Genomic DNA, 21,378 nt, shown 5'->3' with positions numbered 1-21,378 from the left:
AGGGGAGGAGAGGAGGGGGGTGCGCGCGTGCGCGCGTGTGTGTGTGTTGGTCTGAAACACATGAAAGTCCACTGGTGCCAGAATATAACAATCGCGAGAAGGTCTGGGGGCTGCTGGAAAGAGTGAGGGGGCCACAGGCAGGTAAACCCAGCTTTAAAAACTCTGGGTTCAAGAAAAGTGATGAAAAGCACCTGAACGTGAGTTTGAAGGTGTTTGTGATGAACAGCTGTCTCCTCAGTGAGGGAGGAGAGCGTGCTCAGCACCTCCGGCCTCTGTGCTGGTGTTCCAGTTCAGCCCGGTGCAGATGTGGACGTGTAGGCTTCCTGTCTCAGGACAGGTGCTCCATGCAGTTACCCTCTTCCTTCAGAAGCTGTAGGGGTCATGACCCGAAGCTGAAGCTGTTCAAGGCAGACAGGAATGGAGACGGAAAATGTCCTGAAAGCAGACAAAGTAAAAGCACTCATTATGCAGAATCACAAGTTATGTTATTGGCTTGTGATTGCTGATTCATGCATGTGTACAGCAGCGTCATGTGGCATGCCGAGACAGACTCTGCAGGGCGTTCATCTAAAAGTCAACTTCATGTCTCTGAACTGAGAATCAGCCTCAGGTGAGTCAGTGAGGCTCATGCCGGCTGCGCTCACCTTTGCTGCAGTCTGCAGAAATTCAGCTTTACAAAAATAAAACTTGTTTTTCGTGCAGTCTTCTCGTATTAAATCAGAGTCCCATAACTGTCTGCCTGTAAGTACAGGTGGGGTCTATATGGCAGCACAGGGCGCTGAAGGTGTAATTTAAAACACTGACCTTTAACCTTCTGCTGTGAAGACTGGTTTTTGCTGACAGTTTGGATCCAGGTGGATGTGACCAAGAAAGCGCAGGTAGACTAAAAACACTGCAAATAAAAAACAGCAGTGTACTGATTCAGTGTAGTCTGCAGTTATCACAGCGAGGAGTCTCAGCATCCGTGAGTTATGCTTTACTATTATCCACCCCAGACTTCTACAAACTCGAGACCAAATAAACGCAGTCGGGTCAGCTTCAGCAAACATCAGCATAAATCCCGTTTTTATGGTAGGAAACGTCCAGCTGCCCGTCACTCAGTCAGAACACCGTCAGCAGGGCTCGTCGTCACAGACGTGAACCTTCAGGTTTGAGCTGGAGCTGAGATCAAAGATCCACTTTCAGCAGAGCCACTGTGCCCTCTGAGGAAATGCTTATACCCAAGTGTCTGAACCCACAGAGGAAAGTCACTCACGTTTACAGAGGAGAACAGTACTCCACACATCACACATCACATGACTTTGTTCATACAGCAGACAGCGACCAAAGTCAAATGTAAAATTATATCAGTAAATAATAAAAACAGAAGACATGCACTGGGAGAAATGACACGGTAAATCAAATCTAATGTAAAGCTGGAACGAAACAAAAAACGTGTTTTATGGAATAAAATATTTATAAGACATATTGTGAATAAACCCTGCGGTGAACTCAGGAATCAGCGCTGCTGTGTTTCTTTATAAAAATAAAAATCTCGGTTTTTATGAGCTGTAAAATTATTCACCAGCATGTTTTAGTCGTTGATTGATTTCATTTTTATTGCACCAACATGTATGTGCATGTGTTTGCTGCATTTTTTAAATGTTTTTTTTTACCTTTAATTTCATTTTCTTCCGGATTCTACTGATCTCTATATTCTATTATATTTCAAATGTCTTGTGTGGGCTAAAAAAACATTTTAGCTCAACGCTTTTTTGTGGAGAAGCGGGACAACTACAAGTCCCACAATGCCCTCCGCACTGTGACGTGACACGGAGAGGCGGAGCGTGCATATCGTTTGTGCCTATATTTTATTTAGCGGTTTATTTATTTATTTATTTATTTTATTTTCCGTCTCTGTCCGAGGCTGAAGCAGCGCGCGAGCTCTGCGGTCACCTGCATGATGTCATCAATGCGGGGTTAAACGTGCCGCGAGCCACCGGCCGATTCACGACACTGAACCGAATCACGCGCAGCACCGCAGCCTCGCGCCACACAATAGAGTCGCAGAACAATAGCCGCGCGCGGCTCTGGTTTTCCAGCCTACGACGGCGAACGGGCCTAGTTCGTGCGGAGGAGTATCACCGGGAACGCGTTGAAAGCGCCGCGCTGCGGCGAGAACGGGCCGTTGTGTGTATTTTGGAGCCCCTCGGGAGGAAGAGCCGCGGAGCACGCGGAACGCGCTGCGGGGGGAGAGCGAGGCGGACCGAGTGCAGAGAGAGAGGCGGACAGAGAGGGGAGTGAATGGGCACGACTGCGCCCTCCGCCTCACCAATATCCATCCGTTCTCTACCGACACAGTTAGACCACCGCGGTCCTTCAGGCAGGCCAGCCCGGAGAACCGGAGCCAGCGGCAGCCAGCGGGATGGCATGCGCATGAAGCAGCGGCGGGCGAAGAAACAAGGAAGCGGACGGCTAGCTGCGCTCAGCACGGGCTAACGTGGGCTGATTGTTGGCGGATACCGATTCTAATGAGCGACCCAGGAGCATGCGAGCTGATTCAGAGAGGTGAGCGGGGAAGGGTTCGTGAGGGTCGGGTTTGTTCACCTACACCTGCCCGGCAGCTAGCTGCGGAGCGGGGACAGCGTGAAAGAGGAAGCTGCTGCAGGGGGCGGACGGGCTGCTAGCGTGCTAGCGTGTTAGCACGCCTAACGTTAATGTTTTAGGAGAGGCTGGGGAAGGGAAGGGGGGCTGCCCTCCTACATGTGATATTAGGTAATTAACAGGGCAGACGGTGTGTACAGGTGTGTGGTCGGGACAGGTATGCCCAGGCTGGCTGTAGGTGACTGTGACGGGATAGCTGCTAGCTGTTAGCGGTTAGTCTCCAAACGGTGCCAGATGCGCATCTTCATTATTATTGCTGTTAGCTGCTGTTAGCTACAGCCAGCCTCTGCTTCCGTCACATGTTTAATTAGAAAATCGCGTTTCAGGTGATGTTCTCATACAGGTGTTTCTGTGGGCTCGTGCTGGCCTGGAAGGAGGAAGCTGGTGAAAACGATCCTGGGATGTTAGCTTCACACAGGAAGCAGGATTGCTTCACCCTCTCCGTTTTCATTCTTTAATGTCAGGAATATTATTCCCTTGATTACTGACAGGCACTGTGAGACTACAGCAGCCGCAAGAATACCCAGAAAATACAATAAATATTATAAGTAACGTGAAAGAAACAGAGTGAAGGTTCAGAGCTTGCTCAGCAGCCCGTACAACCAAAACACCTGGATTTAAAAACACCTGGATTTGGACCAGATAATGAAGCAGATCCAGTCTGTTAGTGATTTCAGTATGTCGAATTCCACCTAACAGGTTTAAATAATAATGTAGAATCTTTAAGCATGTGGCTGCTCTGCAGAGGACTGCTTGCTGTTTTTGGTTCTTTGACTTTGCATCTTTTTTGGAATAACACTGTGTCCCTGTTGGATTTGTGCAACTGTAAACCTGCAAAGATGCACTGATACGGCTTTACACTCTCCCCCTCAAACTCCAGGAAGTTCTTGTCTCACTGGAACAAAATAAAGTGAGCTGCTGTGCACTCACCTTTGCCTGATGGGAAAGCAGGTGCAGCAGATTTATATAAAACGGGTTTTGTCGAGTCCTTTCACTGCTCATACCGAGGCCGCTCACGATCAGCTTTGAGGGGGATTCTAGTGTCTGATTAGAGTTGTTGTGAGGAGCGTGTTCTTGGTCTCGCCGCAGCGAACTTTGAACTCTGACTCCAGAAAGTTTTATAGTTTTTACCAACAAACTGAACAGTTTGAAGTCGAGGATGAAGAGAACATAGCCTGAGACTTCCAGATGTTTTTGTAACACACACTCCAGTCCACAGGAAGTGGCCTCGGCACAGCTGACACTGCTCCACGAGTGCGTGCAGCAGACCCTGAACTGATCATCGTTTACACAGAGGAAGCTTTTTGAAAGTAATTATCAGTTAGAGCAAATGTGTGTTTTAATGCTCTGCAGCCACTTTTAGTGCAAATGGGTTTATACAATAAAATATCAAAGTAATGTCACTTTAACAAAGTGTAAAGCTGAAAAGTTGTTTTAAAAATAATAAAGGTACAGAGATCAATCGCGTCTGTCCACACAGTGAACCGTTGTTAACATCGACCACATAAGTGATGATTAATTAATCGAGCAGCGCCGTGAGGCTGCTGCGAACAGCATGTCAGCTGCATGTTGGCGTTTTGGTTTTATTCTTACAAAATGCCATTTTTTGTGCCACGTGAGAAAAGGAAAAAACCCAACAACAACCAACGGCTCCTTCTGGTTATCGATCAGCTGAACCTGATCAATAGTCAGTATCAGTCAGGAGGACAGGGAGGCGTGTTCATCAGGTTTAAACTGCATTAAATTGGCTCCGTAACCTGACGGGCGCCTTCTTACAGAGCGACTGTGATTGGCTGGTGAGGACTGCCACTTCCCATCTGGCTGCTTCTGCTGCCATGTTTCGAGTCAGCTGGAGGGCCAACTCGTGTTTGGGTGGTGAAACTGCAGGGCGGTGCGGGCGGAGCACGCACATGCATAAATGGTGGCTGTGGTGGGCGGCTGCGGAGGCTGCGCCGCAGATTCAACACTGAGTGTGAGCTTTACCCCGTGCTGTGCGAAAGTCTTGAGTCACCCCTCATTAATTTGCTTCCGAGCAGCCAGACCTTGTTGTACCTTCTAAAGTGCTCTTCAGCATTAGTCGCCCAGTTTCTGAAGTTGTTCTGTGGACACTGACTGCTTTTTCACTCCATTCCTCGTACCTGACCGTTTCCTGTGAAGCACGGTGGAAGTTCTGTCATAGGTTGAGCTCATTTCCAGCGTGAGACACTGCCAGTCCAGGGAAAGCACACCTGGATGGGCCTCGTCAGAGCCCGGACCTGCAGTGTGAGGTCATCCTGACAGAGAACACAGGCAGAAACATCCAAAAACTAATAAACATTCAAATACTGAAAACTCAGAGGGTGTTTTAAACCAGTCGTATTCAAATCACCAGTTAATTACATGACTTTCTGGGTCCTTATGATATGAAAAATGTTTTTCCTTTTGTTGAACCTCAGACGAGTTTCTGCTGATTTAATTTTCATTTTGTGAGACGCACATTCAGCACGGTGGCACGGTGGTTAGCACTGTTGCCGCACAGCAAGAAGGTCCTGACTTCAATTCCACCATCAGGCCGGGTCTTTCTGTGTGGAGTTTGCATGTTCTCCCCGTGTCTGCGTGGGTTCCCTCCGGTACTCCGGCTTCCTCCCACCGTCCAAAGACATGCAGCTTGTGGGGATAGGTTAATTGGATAATCCAAATTGTCACTAGGTGTGAATGTGTGAATGAATGTGAGTGCGAATGGTTGTCTGTCCCTGTGTGTTGGCCCTGCGACAGACTGGCGACCTGTCCAGGGTGTATCCCGCCTCTCGCCCTATGACAGCTGGGATAGGCTCCAGCGCCCCCCGCGACCCTGAAAAGGAGAAGCGGAAGCGAATGGATGGATGGAGACGCACATTCTGTTCCAGCCGTTTAAACGTCTTTAATAACACGTACGACGACTTCAGTCCATCTGTAACGTTTCAGGAATAAAACAAAGTGTTTGTTGGATTTAAAAAAGCGTCTTGATGAGTCCAGATGTTTGATCAGCACATTATTGGTGTGATGATGTCATTAAAAGGCTCTGACAGCACAAACATAGTTCAGAGGTCCAGTTCAGGTGAAGCTAGCAGACAGCCTGTCAGTCAAAGAGACCACGCCCCTAATAATGCAAACTTTTAGTCTTAATACGACTGAAACAGGTGAGTTAGAAACAGGTGTTGTGAGGGGTTTATCTACATGCTGTAAACGTTTTTACCTCCACAGGGATCGTCTGCTGCTGTCCCACATGCTCATATCTCTGTCCTCTCGCTCTCTCTGGTTCCAGCTGACTTGTTCGGTGATGTCGGGCAGTAAGGCGCTGGGCGGGGGGGCCGGCGGGGGGGCGAGGCGCAGGCGGACGCGGTGCCGGCGCTGCCAGGCCTGCATGAGGACGGAGTGCGGCGAGTGTCACTTCTGCAAGGACATGAAGAAGTTTGGCGGACCCGGCCGCATGAAGCAGTCCTGCCTCCTGAGACAGTGCACGGCGGTGAGACGCACACACGACACGACAGCAGACGCCGAGACTGTAACCTAAACATGAACCACACTGGCCTTAAAATGAACTGAGGAACATTAAAAATACATTACAGATCCTCATTGTTAGACTCTACACAGCAGCTTTGCATGATTCGGTTCAGAATCAGTCTTCTTTGTCTGACCTACATCCCTCGGAAAGCTCTTACACAGAGCTCTTGTTTAACCCTGACAGTGTTTATGTGTAATAGTCACAGTGAAGTGGACATGCTTCTGTCACACACGGTCGCCGTTGGCTGATGTTTGCTGCCTGCCGAGGCTCGCAGACCGAAGGGTGACCTGTGCTTTTAGCTTTGGATCATCCAGCCCAAACATGTCAGTAATGCGTGACCTACGCAAACCAGCAGGAGACACGTCAAATCTCGCAGGGCTCGCTCAGCGGTCCTCGCCACCGCTGGCACACCGGCCAGCGAGAAAGCCCCTCCCACAGACTGTCAGGTCAGGTTCAGTTCGTTTGCAGGTACGCCTCCGCGGTCGGACCTCAGGCTCTGTACACTCAGATACCACTGTGGCTTCAACTGATAAGAAGCAATGATTGATGGATCTTATGCCCTTTGACCTCTGAAGCCTTCAGCTGGAGTCAAACCCAGCTCAGCGGTTTGCTTTCAGGACAAAGTGTCAGAAGCATGTGACTGAGCAGATCACGGAGGCGCGTTAGCTGCAGTGTACATGCATGTTCAGTCTCAGCAGCGCTCCATCATCCTGAAACATTCAGCTCAAAAATCACACTGCAGGAACCCGTCCACTTATTTATGCTCAGATCTGCAGTCTGAGTAACAGTTAAACAGGTTTCCATGTCAACGCGGTCCTCCATTACACCTGCTGCTGTCCCTGACGGCAAGAGCGCGACCCATGCACAGGTGTGTGTGTGTGCATGCTGAAGATGTGCTGTATTCTTCTTTCTGTGTGTCGATTCTTCAAATGGCATCAGCCAAGAGCCCAGCGGGCGACGATGCTGGGTTTCCGTGGCAACCAGTGATGGTTGCTGGCACTGTGAGTGAGAGCGAGTTGGCTTTGATCCATTGCCATTTCACAGAGATGCTTAAAACACACACACACACACACACAGTGAGACGGTCTACGGCTCACATCGATGGAGATTTATTTATCTGTTGTTGGAGCTTTGTGTGGAGGAGGAGGGTGCAGGTTAGGATGATGCTCCTTGCTTTGCTCCCTCAGCAGGAGCAGAGACGCCCCCTGGTGTCTGCTGAGAGGATGAGGAGCAGCAGCTGCAGGTGTTCTGGGTGCTGCTGCCTCACTGAGGTCGAGCAGTGACCTGGCGACCTGCAGCTCATCGCCTCTTTAAGTCATCGCGAGCCGTTTGAGGCCTGAGACCGCAGGTTTGGGTCTGAGCGGGTGTTGGGGGGGTCGACCACCCTCAGTGGGTTCGATGTGTGACTCGTTCTCCTGGTGTTTCTGACCATCACACAAAAAAAATCTGTCGTTTCTGAGTACATGAAACACGAAAATAAAATAGGATCATGCGTCTGTGCTGTTGACCTTTTGGTGACCTGCTCAACTTTTAAAAGTTTGAAGGGTGCATGATCATGTTTTTAAAAAAGCAAAATGCGATCCAGCCAAGGGTCACTGCTCGACTAACGAGGTGAGATTGTAGAAACACACTCGGCTTCTGTTTGGATGAGAACAGCACAGGCTACAGACCCAAACACAGCAGAGCTCCACGATTCTGCGCTCGGATCAATAACCGCACAGTGTTGGAGGCCAGAGCAGCCAGGTGAACGCCCCGAGGGGAACGGCCCACCTGCAGGATGCGCAGGAGAAGAACTCTTGTTCGATCAATCAGATCCCGACTGAGCCCTGAGCAGGTCAGGAGGAAGTCACAGGAAGGAGTCTGCCCCTCACCTGTGGGCCTGATCGACCTGCTCTGAGATCCAGATGTTTCTCTGAGAGATGTTCAGTTCTACTGTTTGATTAGGAAGCAGGAGTAGACATTAGCGCTCTAAAGGTTTCAGCTTTGTGTGGTTCATTCAGGTACTCGCCTCCCACAACATCTGCATCCACGTCTTTATTCAAACTGTCAGCACGTTTCTGTTTTTACCCCCCTGTACACGTCTCACCTGTCTGTCTCACCTGTCTGTAGCCGGTGTTGCCTCACACAGCTGTGTGCTTTGCGTGTGGAGAGGCGGGGAAGGAGGACACGGTGGACTCAGAGGACGAGAAGTTCAGCCTCTCGCTGATGGAGTGCACCATCTGCAACGAGATCATCCACCCCAGCTGCCTCAAGGTCAGTTTGCCTGGAAAGGGCTTTTATTTTGAAATGCCGGTTTGTTTCCTGTGAATGAAAGTTTAATGATGCTGAGAAAAAAGTGGGTCGATGCAGCTCTCAGAGCTGTGAAGGAGGACGGAGATCTGTGCTCAACACAGAGACGGACTCGGATCCAGATGTTTGGAACGCGGGCTGCACATCATCAGCGTGCAAACACGCAGCATGCTGCTGGAGTGCAGACACTGCACACACTGAGGTGGACCCGGGGCTTCATTCTGGCTTCTTACTGTCCTGAAAACAAAAACCTGGATCTGGAAACGATCGCTCCTCATTTTATCTTTTGGTTTCACTCGGCTCGCCCTCTGTGGCTGCTGTGCAGGCCTGAGATTGATGGCCTTTCATCTGTGTGTGCGGCAGCATTAATCCACACTAACAAACCAAACAGAGGTGCTCCTCCTTGGTTTCAGTGAGCTGCTGTCACACACTTCCTGACTCAGAGCGAGTCCACTGAAAGCAGCAGTGACTCAGCAAAGTTTAATCTGTGTAACCTTGTAAGTGTTCAGCAGCTGCACACTGGTCACATGATCAGGTTAAATACATTCAAATGGCAAGCTAACGTTCCCTGGCTCGATCAGGACGTGAGTAACATGTGGCGCTCGTAAATGTGCCTATAACAGTGTAATTCCAAAAAACTCATTAAATGAATGATCAATAATCTGTCAGAGCCACCGACATCTTAAATGTCACATAACGGTGTCTGACGGCCACAGACAGGGAAACACTCCGGGGCGGGGCGGGTCCATACGGGGTACGGTCTGAATTTGTATTTGGCCGACCAAGTTTGTCCAGCAGCAGCCACCGTAGCTCTGATTACGCTGGAATTGGGAGAGGAAAACAGACCTCAGCTATCTGAGTCGGCTGACGTGGTGAAAAATTAGTCGCTGTAACTTCAAACTGAGAATATTTCCTTGCAGCGGCTCCATCGCATGACCCGCAGTCGTGTCGAGCTGCTAGCATCTCCTCCTCTGCAGCCACTCGCTGCTCTTCCTGATGTTTCCAGATGTGCTGATGTGTGCTGCCTTTTGTCCTCAGATGGGCAAAGCTGAAGGAATCATCAACGACGAGATCCCGAACTGCTGGGAGTGTCCGAAGTGCCACAAGGAGGGCAAAACCAGTAAGGTGAGGGTGGGACCAGTACAGGGGACCGGTTCGGGGCAGCGGTGCGCTCGGATAGACTGAACCCTGCTTCTGTTTGTGTGCAGGACCAGGCGGACGGCTCGGGCAAACGCAGGCTGGATAATGGTGAGGTGGGCCGGTGGAAGCTCACCGATGACCCGCCTCCTAAAAAGAAAGCCCCACCCACCTCAGAGGAGGGCGGGCACAAGAGGAAAAAGGAGAAGGAGCTGCCTGCGGACAGCGGGCCCAAGAAGAAGGTGACCTTAAAGTCAGATTGAACGAGTCACAGAGTTGATTACAGATTATTGATCTGAGGTGTTTAAGGTGCTCAGATTTAAGACTGGAGGAGGAGCCAGTTCACAGCTCCCTCTCCAAACTGCTGTTAATGACACTAATGATGTTATCGATCTGCTTCCTGTTTGTTCCTCAGATGAAAGGAGGCCACGAAAAACGCCTGAAAAAGGTAAGACATCCACCGCTAACCCACGTGACGTCCTCGAGCTCGGTTACCCGCCCGCTTTCTCTGACGTGTCGTCTTTTCTCTCATCAGAAACCCAAACAGGAGGCGGCAGAGTCCAATGGCCCCTCCTCCTCTGGGGGCGGAGCCTCAGGGGGGCAGGGTTCCTCCACGTCATCTTCCTCGCAGCCCGGAGGAGGCGGTGGTGTGGGCGGGACGTCGAGCGCCGACCAGCGTTCCCATCACAGAGAGAAACTAGAACGATTCAAGAGGATGTGCATGCTGGAGCGCCGGCCCTCCTCCTCCTCGTCCTCGTCCTCCAGCTCAGAGTCTGACTCGGAGTCTGACTCCGACGACTCCCTGAGGGGGGAGCAGGGGAGAGTGTCTTCCCCGTCCTCGTCCTCGCCAGCCCCACCCCCTCCCGTCGTCTACAGCAACAGCAGCGGCAGTCGGGCGGAGCGGGAGAGAAGGGAGAGGGAGCGGCGTCTGGCCGAGCTCGGCTTCAGTGCCAGCGAGGAGTCGGAGGGGGAGGGAGGGAGGGGCGAGGAGGACGAGCGGGAGGACGAGCAGGCGGGGGGAGACAAGTCCCGTCGGAGAGGGGAGGCGGGGCTGTCTCAGAGGGGACGCAAAGGTGGGCTGATGGATGGAGAGGATGACGACACGCCCACTTTGGACAGGACCAGGAAAAACTCCGCCTCCCTGCCCCCGCCCTCACCGCTGTCCTCCAGTCAGATGGCTCCATCCTCGCAGCATGACAGCTTCACAGGGAAGCAGCGCAGCAACGGGCAGGAGGCGCGCAACGGACGGACACGTGGAGGCACGGGGGGAGGAGGGGGCGGGGAGAAGGAGAACGCGAGCGGAGCTCTGACCAATCACAGACACGGCGGGGGCGGAGCGGGTGGGACCAAAGGTAGCGGCAACCGTGGCAACAAGATCCGAAACAACAAGCAGACGTCTAGAAACAGCACCTCCTCCTCCTCAATCCCCACCTCCAACGGCGGGGGGGGCGGGGCCAGCGGACTCATGATGTCAGCCATGGCAGCGTCGCCCTGCTCGCAGCCGTCCCGCCTCGGCCCTCGCTCTCAAATGATGAAGCGCAGCCCGCCGGCCGTACCCTCGCCTCCCCGCCCCGTGCAGATGGAGAGGCACCTGGTGCGTCCCCCGCCGGCGTGCCCCGAGCCCAGCTGCCTGCCGCTGGACTCTGGCACCGCCCACATCATGACACGGGACGTGTGGCTGCGAGTCTTCACCTTCCTGAGTCACAGAGAGCTCTGCGTCTGCATGAGGGTCTGCCGCACCTGGAGCCGCTGGTCAGTCGCTGTGAGGTCACGGGTGCGAGGGGGCGGGGTCTCGTACGATGGCCCATCAGAGTCACTGTAGCTTCCGATGAAGAGCCGAGCACGCCCCTTCTGTGATTGGGTTTAAAACGTTATTATTGGCTGGTTTTAATAATTATGAGGCTTCTGCAGGTCCTCAGAGAGTTAAAAAACTAATAAAAATAAAATAAACGCTGTAAGAATAAGAAGCGTCCGACGAGTCGGGCAGTTTAAATTTATCAAACATCACAAAACCGCCAAAACGACAGCGTGTTGGCCGCAGACCCAGCAGGAGGTATGTCGGCGCCTCGACCTCCGCCTTCGTGTCGCATACTCAGTATGTCATGGGACCCTCGGCCGTGTTGCTATGACGACAGCCACACACATTAGGTGGTACTCGATAGGGGCGGGTTTTAATAATCGATTCATCGATTCTGGCTTGGATAATGTGATGTCGATTCATTCAAATCCTGAATCGATTTTTTTATAAAAATGTATTTTTGCCTGAAACGCCAGAATCTCAGGTTAAACCTCAGAAAACTTCAACAACCACCAAATATTTAAAACAGTAACTGAGAGCAGGAACACGGATTCTGCACAGAGACGTAAACACAAAGACCCGCCGACGCATCAGGATCAGTGAGATGTGACTTTCTCACCGACGGCACGGAGACGGTCGGGGCTGAAAGCCGACAGCTCGCTGACTCTGATGTTTCTGCGGGTCGAGCTTTGTGTTTACGTCCTTTTTGTGCTGATTCTGAAGCTGTTAGTTTGATCTCTCTCCAAACAATATTGACCGAACCAGCAGCAAAAGAAACTAAGCTTCACATAAACATCGTCATGGATTCACTCTGACTTTTGCTGTTTTGCTTCCACCAGGATAAAATCACACTTCATGCACAGCTCTCTCTCTCTCTCTCTCTCTCCCTCTCTCTCTCTCTCTCTCTCTCTCTCTCTCTCTCTCTCTCTCTCTCTCTCTCTCTCTCTCTCTCTCTCTCTCTCTCTCTCTCTCCTCTCTCTCTCTCTCTCTCTCTCTTTCTCTCTCTCTCCTCTCTCTCTCTCTCTCTCTCTCCTCCTCTCTCTCCTCCCCCCTCTCTCTCTCTCTCTCTCCCCTCTCCTCCCCCCTCTCTCTCTCCCCCTCTCTCCTCTCTCTCTCTCCCCTCCCCCCCCCCCTCTCTCTCTCTCTCTCCCCCTCTCTCTCCTCCCCCCCCCCCTCTCTCTCTCTCTCCCCTCTCTCTCTCCCCTCTCTCTCTCCCCCCCTCTCTCCTCCCCCCCTCTCTCTCTCTCCCCTCTCTCTCCCCTCTCTCTCTCTCCCCCTCTCTCTCCTCTCTCTCTCTCTCCCCTCTCTCCCCTCTCTCTCTCTCCCCTCTCTCTCCCCTCTCTCTCTCCCCCTCTCTCTCCTCTCTCTCTCTCTCTCTCCCCCCCTCTCTCTCTCTCCCCCTCTCTCTCTCCCCCTCTCTCTCTCCCCCCCTCCCCCCCCCCCCTCTCTCTCTCTCTCTCAATACTGAACAAATTTAAACTTTCTAAAATTATACAAAATGCAAAACGCTGTGTCTGTAATCAAACCGCTGTAACATCAGAGGTGATGTTCATGTGCTGATTAATGGTTTTCTTTCGTTTGTGATCGACTGCAGAATATTTTTATATTCCAGGAAAACCACCTTCATGTTTTTCTGTGTTTATCTTCAGCTGCTTTGACACAAAGGCCTCTGCTGTGACGCTCACACCTTTGATAAAGTCTGGAAAGTGTCAGCTTACTTTTTATAGATACAAAAATATGTAAATGTGCTGATCTGAATTATAATATTTCTGTCTGTCTGAGGCAAAATTTTCCAGATTTAAATCGAATTGAATTGAATTGAATCGAATCGTGGATCGAATCGATTCAGGACCTTGTGAATCGGAATCGAATCGATTCTAGAAATCAGTGACGATACCCAGCCCTAGTACTCGAGTAGGGGGGCTACAGTTGCACTTTTACGAGACAAAAGTGGACTCGCTTCGATCAGAGCTGGAGAACAGCGGCAGGTCCGAGTTCATCCTGTCTGGGTTGGTTTTCCAGGTCGACGCGTCTCGCTGTAGACGTGACCTGTGCTTCTGCGTCGTAGCTTACGCCATAAACGGAGCCCCGTTTTAATCCCACGCTGCAACCTTCCACCTAACCTGACGTGAGCCTCACGGGTAACTACACGTTGGGTCGACATATACCGCCGTATCTCTAGTGGCGTGGAAGGTTGCGGTGCGGGGACTAAAGGAGTTTGCTGACTTTCCTTCAGTGTAACCCCCACGGTGGTCAGCCCTGCGGACTAAAGCTGTGGTCTCTCCCTCCCCCAGGTGCTGCGATAAGAGGCTGTGGACTCAGATCGACCTGAGCCGGCAGCGCTCCATCACCCCCCCCATGCTGAGCGGCATCATCCGCCGGCAGCCCGTCTCCCTCAACCTGGGCTACACCAACATCTCCAAGAAACAGCTGATGTGGCTCATCAACCGCCTGCAAGGTGACGGTGCCGCCACCTCCACCCGCTGCACACACACACATTACCCCCACTCGCAACACGAAGACTGAAGCGCGAGGGGAACTTGAATTATAAAAACTCTTTGATTCTGATAACTGCTGTGGATCCCCATCTGACCCAATCAACTTCGTATTCATCCGCTCACGCTGTGGGTCGGCAAATAGAGCCGAATCTGAAGGCTTGTTTTCAAGGCCTCACACAGCTCGCCTGCCCACACCCTGTTATAAGTTGCCGTGGTTTTCATTTTTTCACCTGATGGTGTAAGGTTTATTGGCCAAACCAGGTCACATGATACTCTCGAAACCTCCCACTGGGGCCGTTTCCCTCCTTCCTGTGAGGCAGCGAGTGGCTCCACCTCACCTGCGAGTCTCACCTGTGTCTTCTGTCCCGCTCAGGTCTGCTGGAGCTGAATGTGTCGGGCTGCCCGTGGGCGGCGGTCTCCGCTCTGTGTCAGGCCGTGTGCCCCTGCCTGAAGCTGCTGGACCTCAGCAGAGTTGAGGACCTCAAAGACTCTCACCTGAGAGAGCTGCTGGCGCCCCCACCTGATACCAGGACAGGTGAGACACCCACATCGGAACACCTCCGCCTGCACAAAGGCTCTGAGGTTATCACGTGTTTGATTCTCTGCTCTGATTGGGCCTGCAGCCCACGGGGAAACCAGAGCGGGGCGTTTCCAGAATGTGACAGAGCTGCGTTTGGCGGGTTTGGACCTGACGGACGCGTCGTCCCGCCTACTGATGCGTTACGTTCCTCACCTGGCCAAGTTGGACCTGAGCCACTGCGGGAACATCACCGACCAGACGGTGCACACGCTCACCTCCCACATCTCCCCCCTGAGAGAGAGCCTCACCCACATCAACCTGGCAGGTAAGCGACGCCTGAGCCTCACCGTTGTCCTGCTCCACCTGTGCCGCTGCTCCGCCTCACCTGTCTGTGCGTTTTCTAGGTTGTGTTAAGGTGACGGAGCAGTCCATCCCGCTGCTGCGCCGCTGCTCCTCCCTGCAGACGGTCGACCTGCGCTCCTGCTCGCTCCTCTCCTCTGAGACCGGACAGCTGCTCTCCTTCCCCTCCAATGCCACCACCTCCTCCTCCTCATCTTCTTCCTCTGCTACCACCACCACCAGTGTCGCCGCTACATCCTCCTCCACGCCTGCCGCCTCCTCCTCCTGTCCTCCTGAAGACAGAACGCAGCTAAAGAACAGCTAAAGTCTGCCTTCATGTTATGTGACACTCAAGTCCAGGTGGCCTGTGAGCCCGGCCTCGCTCCTCATTACACTACAGACAGGTGAGGAGGAGGAGGAGGAGGAGTTGTGCAGCACTGCTCCTGACACTGGAAGAGGTGGAGGGACATATTTTGGGAAAAAGTTGTTGGTTATAGTTAAAAATAGAAACCCTGAGCATGTATATATTTGTTCTCTGTATAATTTGGGTGTGTGTATATATCTGTAGGTTACTGTAAATGACCCCTGACCTTTGAACCATCATCCCACACCTCCTTAAACTCCCCCATCTCCTTCCTTTCCGTCCTTCCACCCTGCGACCGATCATCACGCCGGTCGAGCGAACTCGTCGGGCGAACTCGTCGGGCGAACGCGGCGCGCTCCGTCTGTGCAGGTCAAGCTTTCCCTCTGCTTCCTGTCTCACAGCATCGTCCGCCTTTATTTTCTCGTTGCTCACCTGAAGCGTCACTGACCTCACACTACACTTTTCATGTCCTCCGCTGCACAGACCACAAATCCATCGACCGTCAAAGTTCATTCAGACTGACCTTTACTGAACTTGGTTTATTTAACGTGACGAACTCGTCACATTTCAGACGCTCGCGCTGCTAAGTGACTCAAATTCAGGCAGAAACCATCAATCGACTGTTTCTGGCACCTCTTGTGGTTTCTCTCTCCAAAAGTTTGCCGTGATTTGAGTAAAGACTTAAACATGCTCACAGCAGGTCATCGCTGATTTAGTTTCGTTTTCTCTATTTGACCTCTGACCTCACCGATGACTCCCCTGTAAATACAAACAGCTGAGTGCGTATGAATCAATTAATTGCCCAAAAGATCAGAAAGAGTTTGTCACTGGAAAAACTTTAGTTTGGTTTGGTCCAACACACCGTCCACGACTCAGACGTTGGCTGTACGTCACCGTGACCGACCGACATCGGGAAGGAACCAGAGGGAAAATAGCGAGGGATGGATTCCTGCTGACGGGTCGCTCGTATTGGGTCGTTCACGTAGGCGATCCTCGAGTGTTGTTTTCGTAACACTGATTTCTTCTGCTGCTGCTCTGCAGCTTGCTTCAGGCAGCACAGACACGTTTTCTGTTGTGGAGCCCATTTCTTTTAACGAGACCATGATGAATGTACTACAAACACCACGATGGAGCAGAAGTCCGTGTTCGCTGGGCTCAGTTTAACCTACAGTCTGAGCAGGCTGTGGAAGCGTGTTCATAAAACACAAGTGACAGACCAAAATACCGTCCGCACCACCCGAGGTGACTCGATTTCAGACTAAAATCGTGCTGTCAGAGTCCCATCACCGGCCGAAACATTGGCGCCAACTTCCTGTTACGCCCCGGCAGGTCCTCCAAGTTCCTAAACCGTGACGAAATCTTCTGCAGTCAAAACGGAGGCGTAGCTTCCCTTAGCGCGCAGGCGACCTCCGTCAGCTGACGACATAAGGACAGCCGTGTCTTAGCTGCTTTAAATGTACCGACGCGGTCCACAAGGAGCCGTCCCTCAGCTCCTAATATTTGATGTTCCGCTCCAAGACCTCATCTTAGGTCGCCCCGCAAACAACAGCTGTGGAAGAACGTGGTGGAAATGAGTTTTGAAGGTGAAGCAGGGATCAGTGCTGATTTAAAAACCTCTCTGTAGCTCCGCCCGCTCGATCAGTCGCATGCCGCTGAGACTGGTGGGAGGCGGAGCAAGGCTAGTGGTCTCCCCACGCTTCCGGTGCTCGTGCCGAGCTAGGCTGCAAACTTCACATGCGGTACTATTAAAGGATCGCAGTCTTTGTTTCCTGTATCGCAGGTGACCTTTGGCCATGTGTGGGTTGTGTTCAGGTGTTCCTCCTCCCTCTGAGCGTGTGCGTGATCAGACTGATCACACTGTTTGAAACTGAGCCTCAATCATCCCCCTTTGATTTTATACCCTGTGTCCATCACCTTCGATCAGCTTCCTCTGATCAATCATCAGTTTTCTCAGGAGTATTTGTTGTCTTTGATTTTCTGTTTTCTATTTATTTTGTGCCACAGCAGCGCTTCCATCTGCTCCGATCGGAGACATTCCTGTTTTTGGCTGCTCGCGCTCCATTTGATCAGCTTCCTGTCGTTGCATCGTTCAGATTACTTTGAGAAATACGAATCTGTTTGCTGAAGAAACCTATTTCTGCCAGGAAAAGAAAAACATGGATGAACAGTCCAAAATCGAGTTCGCAGAAGCACGTCTGGACTTGTTTTATAAATCGTGTGTGTGTGTGTGTGTGTGTGTGTGTGAGATCTTGCTTTTGTTTTAAGAATCTTACTTTAGCATAGACTTATTTTATCATATCCCTAATTTTTTTTGTGATTTGCCATCAGTTGATCTTGTTTCTTGTCGTGTTCTTGACTTGTCTCAGGTTATTTCTTAATTTTAGTCACTCTGTAGTTGCGACTGAGAAAATCAAGATGATGACTTTGGGTCTTAAGTTGTTTCATTCATGAAGCGTTTGTTTTCTTGGCTTAAATGGGCTTCGGTTGTTTCTTGTGGGTGTCAGTTATGAAAAAGCATTCAGTTGTATTTGAGCAAAGGTTTTTGTTTGTTTGGTTTTTTTTTCCCGTGTTTCCATGGATAAAAGCAGGGAATTTCAATTATAAAGTCGCACAGATGTTTCATAAATCACGTCCAGATACTCAGCTGTAAATGTTGGGTTTATTTTTCTTAATGTATGTGAACTGCCTGAGTTTCCTTTGGGTGGAGGGTGGTGTTAAAAATGTTTGTTTTTTTTTATTTTATAATGTTTGTATTTTAAGATGTACACGTCTGCGACACATCAAATGGTCGATCAAATCACAGCGGTTTTAATGACTAAAACGTACTTTTCAGGGTAGACTAGAGTAAATGGATTGCCTTGAACCAGCTGGCAAGTTGGTTAGCCGCAGTCAGTGCTGCTTTACCTCCGCTGCTCAAATATCACTCAAACTATTAAAACTAGTGGACAACAACGTCAAATTAGTGAAAACGTCCTCTAGCTAGCCCACATTAGCGACAATACGCTTTTTAATTTAGGGATTTATTGTTGTTAGTCAGCTAACACGCTAACACTAGCTCTTTAAGGATAAAAATAAAAACTAAAGAATAATTGAGTAAAGTGCATGGAGCAAAATAGCTAATAATATAATGTTGGAACTTACATGAGAATCTAGACAGGAATATTAAAAACTGAGGGCGGGAAATAATTTGTCAAGTTAATTTATAACCGCAAAAGATAACAGAATTAGTTTTAGCTAGCTAAATTATTACAGTATAAACTTTAAAAAAAAACAACATACTTTTTAAGGGAGATTTTTATTTATCAATAAGCTAACAAGCTAATTCTGTTTTAATTTAGCTTTGAAACTTGTTAGGAAAATTCCAAAATAAGCAGGAAAAGGGTCAGATTTATCAGGCTAGCTGAAGGTAACTGCAAAGGCTGTAGAGGTTCAGGGTTGGCTGGCTAAGAAAACTGTTAAAGTTTAAAAAAAGAAAATGAGCGGGAAAATGGCTACATTCTTTAGGCTAGCTCAGACGACCAAAATACCCAGAGGTTTAGCTAACATTGATTCAGAACTTGGTCAGAAAAATAAACATGGAGGAAAAAATTAAACAGGTCTACAAGTTTTTTTTTTTTTTTTACATGATTACATTCTCAAGCTAATTGGTGTTAGCTTGTTGGTTTGGAATAAAGTGTTCAATAATTTCTGGGGACATGATCATAACTGTTTACTGTCTGCTATTAGTCATTTTCTGCTGTTTGTTTTAAATATGTTAACCGTTGCCCGTGTTCAATTCAATTCAGCATCAGCACCTTCTGTTAGTTGGTATGAGTGAATATTGCAGCGCTGCAGCCGAGGTATCGCAGTGTTTCCTGCAGCAGTGCGTTGACTTTGGGCTGCTACCGGCTGTGAAATAAAAGTATTATGGGTAAATTTGAAATCGCCTGTGACGCCTTGTTGTGCCATAAACACACCAGATCAACTGTCAGCATGTGAATGGGTCATTTTTTTTTAATCTTTTATTTTTTTTTCTATTTGTTGAGTTGTTTTCTTTTGTTTGTTTGTTTTTTTTCGTGGGGGTGGTGTGCTCTCTGCCGCTTCAGCTAGCAACAAATGAGGAGGTCAAATGTGATTGGACGATAATTGCTAAGTAATGAAAACTGTTTTCCAGTCGGACACCTGCGCTCTCCTCGGGATCTTAGTAAAAACTGAATCATGTGGTGTTTGATGTCTTTGTTTTTTTTCTGTTTTTTTTTTAAAGATGCACTGGATCATCATCTTCATCCTCACCTTTTGCCAAATGTAGTTTTTGTTGTGAAAAGGGGCATTTTATCCTGTTTTCCCTCTGTTGGGTTCTTTTTATACTTTGTCCATGACTCTTCCATTGTGTTGATGTTTAAAAAAAAAAAAAGGAAAAAAAAAAAGAGGAAGATGTTGGAACAAACGGTAAATAGACACAAAAAGACCAACTCAAGGCAGCTACGTATGAGTGACTACTGTAAAATGACTAATAAAGAAGCAATGGGTTTGTTTTTCAGCTGTGTGTCTTTATTCAGCTCGACGTGTTTCATTCAGACAGACCTGCGTCACTTCACCTGCGCTCACCTGGCCGTGGCCTCTCTCCTCTAATTATATATTTAAAACATCTAATTATGAAGCACTTTTCTCAAAGTCCTAAAACTGACCAACACGGAGTCAGACACACAATCATAAATGTGTCAATATGAATGTCTGCAGTTGTTTTTTGTAAAAACCTCTGAATCAAAGTCGAGGAGTGACACCCAGCCTCTCTCTCTCTCTCTCATATATATATATATAACATTTAAAAGCAGAACATTCTAAATATCCTGTCACTGACTGGAGCAGATCGGGATGAACACAGGTTTTCTGGGTTTCCGGCTCATGCTCGAGTTCTCCAACATCGTGGAAGAATGTGTGACTCGGGTGTGATCTGTAACCCTCCTGTAGCCCTCCTCACCAGAGCCATGTCTACACCTGTCCATCACCCATCAGTGCGAGTCCAACTTATACTGGCAGCTGCAGGTCGGCCTGATGATGTGTCCATGCAGTGAGGTGATATCTCCACCAGGGCCACAGAGCGCTGTCACAGTTCAGTTTTATTCATGTCGCTCCGAGTCATCACGGCGGTGTCCTGAGACCTTTTAATCGCGCCTGGTTTCAGAACTCTGAGATGATGATGGAGATGCTCGAGGCTTCGAGACAGGACCGACTAACGACAAGAGTCCGATCTCTCCTTCAGGAAGTCCTTTCCTTCAGCAGCACTTCTTGCTGCCCTCTGCGTGTTTGACCTGAACGATCACTTTCTGGTTCAGGCCTCACCACCTCCTCACAGCTTAGCCTCCCACCAGAGATGAGGAGCGGGGAGTCTAGGCAACAGAAAATAAAGTGAGCTCTCCTTTTATGGAGGCCACAGGCAGGAGGACGGAGGAGGAGCTTGAAGATCGAAGGGCTTGGACGACCTGAGGAGAAGCTGCTGACAGAACTGCTGACTTCCTGTAATTGCTTTTATACAGCGCTTTCATGTGACGTCATTGTTTATGTTTTTGTGTTTGGTGTGTTCTTCCTGTTTCGCGTCAGTCTGAGGACAGAAAACATGACATAGTCCTGCAGCAGGTTCACCGACACACTCACAGACACGTGAATCCAGCACCAACCAGCAGCTGGAGCGCAGAGCAGCTACAAGTACAAGTACTTAGTTACTTTCACGAGAGACTCCGTACGCCGAAAAGATCCAAGGGGCGCGTGCTGCTGCTGCGTTCCTGTGTAGCTCGGAATCCACAGCGCCTAGAGCTTTTATTCAGTTCGTGTTGTTCAGGCTTACATTAAAAGGGATCTTTGAAGAAAGATCCCTTTCTTTTAAGAAAGAAAACGTTTTCAGCTGAGCAAACTTTAACACAATGACTGCGCTCAGCGTACTTTTTCCTCCAAACGTCTCATTTTGTCAGCTTTGGGCTCCCTCCACCTCCCATCGGAAGGAGGCCCCGGGGCAGACCCAGGACACTCTGCAGAGATTATATGCTGGCCTGAGAAGGCCTTGGTGTTCCTCCGGATAAACTGGGGAGAGGGAAGTCTGGGCCTCTCTGCTTAGGCTGCAACCCCGCTCTGGATAAACGGAAAAGACTGGATGGATGGGTTCTATTGGAGGGAAGGCTGGAGCATATCCCAGCTACCAATTCAATTTAATGGAAAGGTATTTATAACACTAACAGCTGTTCAGCTGCATTTTAAAAGAAAATATTTTCAACTACATGAATAAATACATAA

At 49.7% G+C, this 21,378-nt stretch overlaps 1 protein-coding gene across 1 annotated transcript; it reads left to right on the top strand.

Annotated features, from left to right (window-relative positions):
* The first annotated feature begins 1,827 nt into the window (after nucleotides 1–1,827).
* Nucleotides 1,828–19,630, top strand: fbxl19 (F-box and leucine rich repeat protein 19). Its single transcript, XM_084924909.1, has 11 exons — nucleotides 1,828–2,547; nucleotides 5,927–6,127; nucleotides 8,276–8,419; nucleotides 9,494–9,580; nucleotides 9,664–9,834; nucleotides 10,008–10,040; nucleotides 10,128–11,344; nucleotides 13,685–13,848; nucleotides 14,262–14,423; nucleotides 14,512–14,733; nucleotides 14,813–19,630. Exons 2-11 carry the CDS (start codon nucleotides 5,942–5,944, stop codon nucleotides 15,070–15,072), a joined length of 2,646 nt encoding a protein of 881 aa, XP_084781035.1. The 5' UTR covers nucleotides 1,828–2,547; nucleotides 5,927–5,941; the 3' UTR covers nucleotides 15,073–19,630.
* The last annotated feature ends 1,748 nt before the right edge of the window (nucleotides 19,631–21,378 follow it).

Source organism: Perissodus microlepis, chromosome 4 (assembly GCF_051167445.1).
Source record: "Perissodus microlepis isolate ML-2025 ecotype Zambia chromosome 4, ASM5116744v1, whole genome shotgun sequence".
In the NCBI taxonomy this organism is placed as follows: domain Eukaryota; kingdom Metazoa; phylum Chordata; class Actinopteri; order Cichliformes; family Cichlidae; genus Perissodus; species Perissodus microlepis.
The sequence above is the reverse complement of the archived record's forward strand: the minus strand, read 5'-3'. Positions and strand labels throughout refer to the sequence as shown.

Coding starts and splice junctions, on each gene's coding strand:
- fbxl19 (XM_084924909.1), top strand. CDS start 5,942: ATGTCGGGCAGTAAGGCGCTGGGCGGGGGGGCCGGCGGGGGGGCGAGG. Junction 6,128..8,275: donor TCCTGAGACAGTGCACGGCG/GTGAGACGCACA, acceptor ACCTGTCTGTAG/CCGGTGTTGCCTCACACAGC. Junction 13,849..14,261: donor GCTCATCAACCGCCTGCAAG/GTGACGGTGCCG, acceptor TGTCCCGCTCAG/GTCTGCTGGAGCTGAATGTG.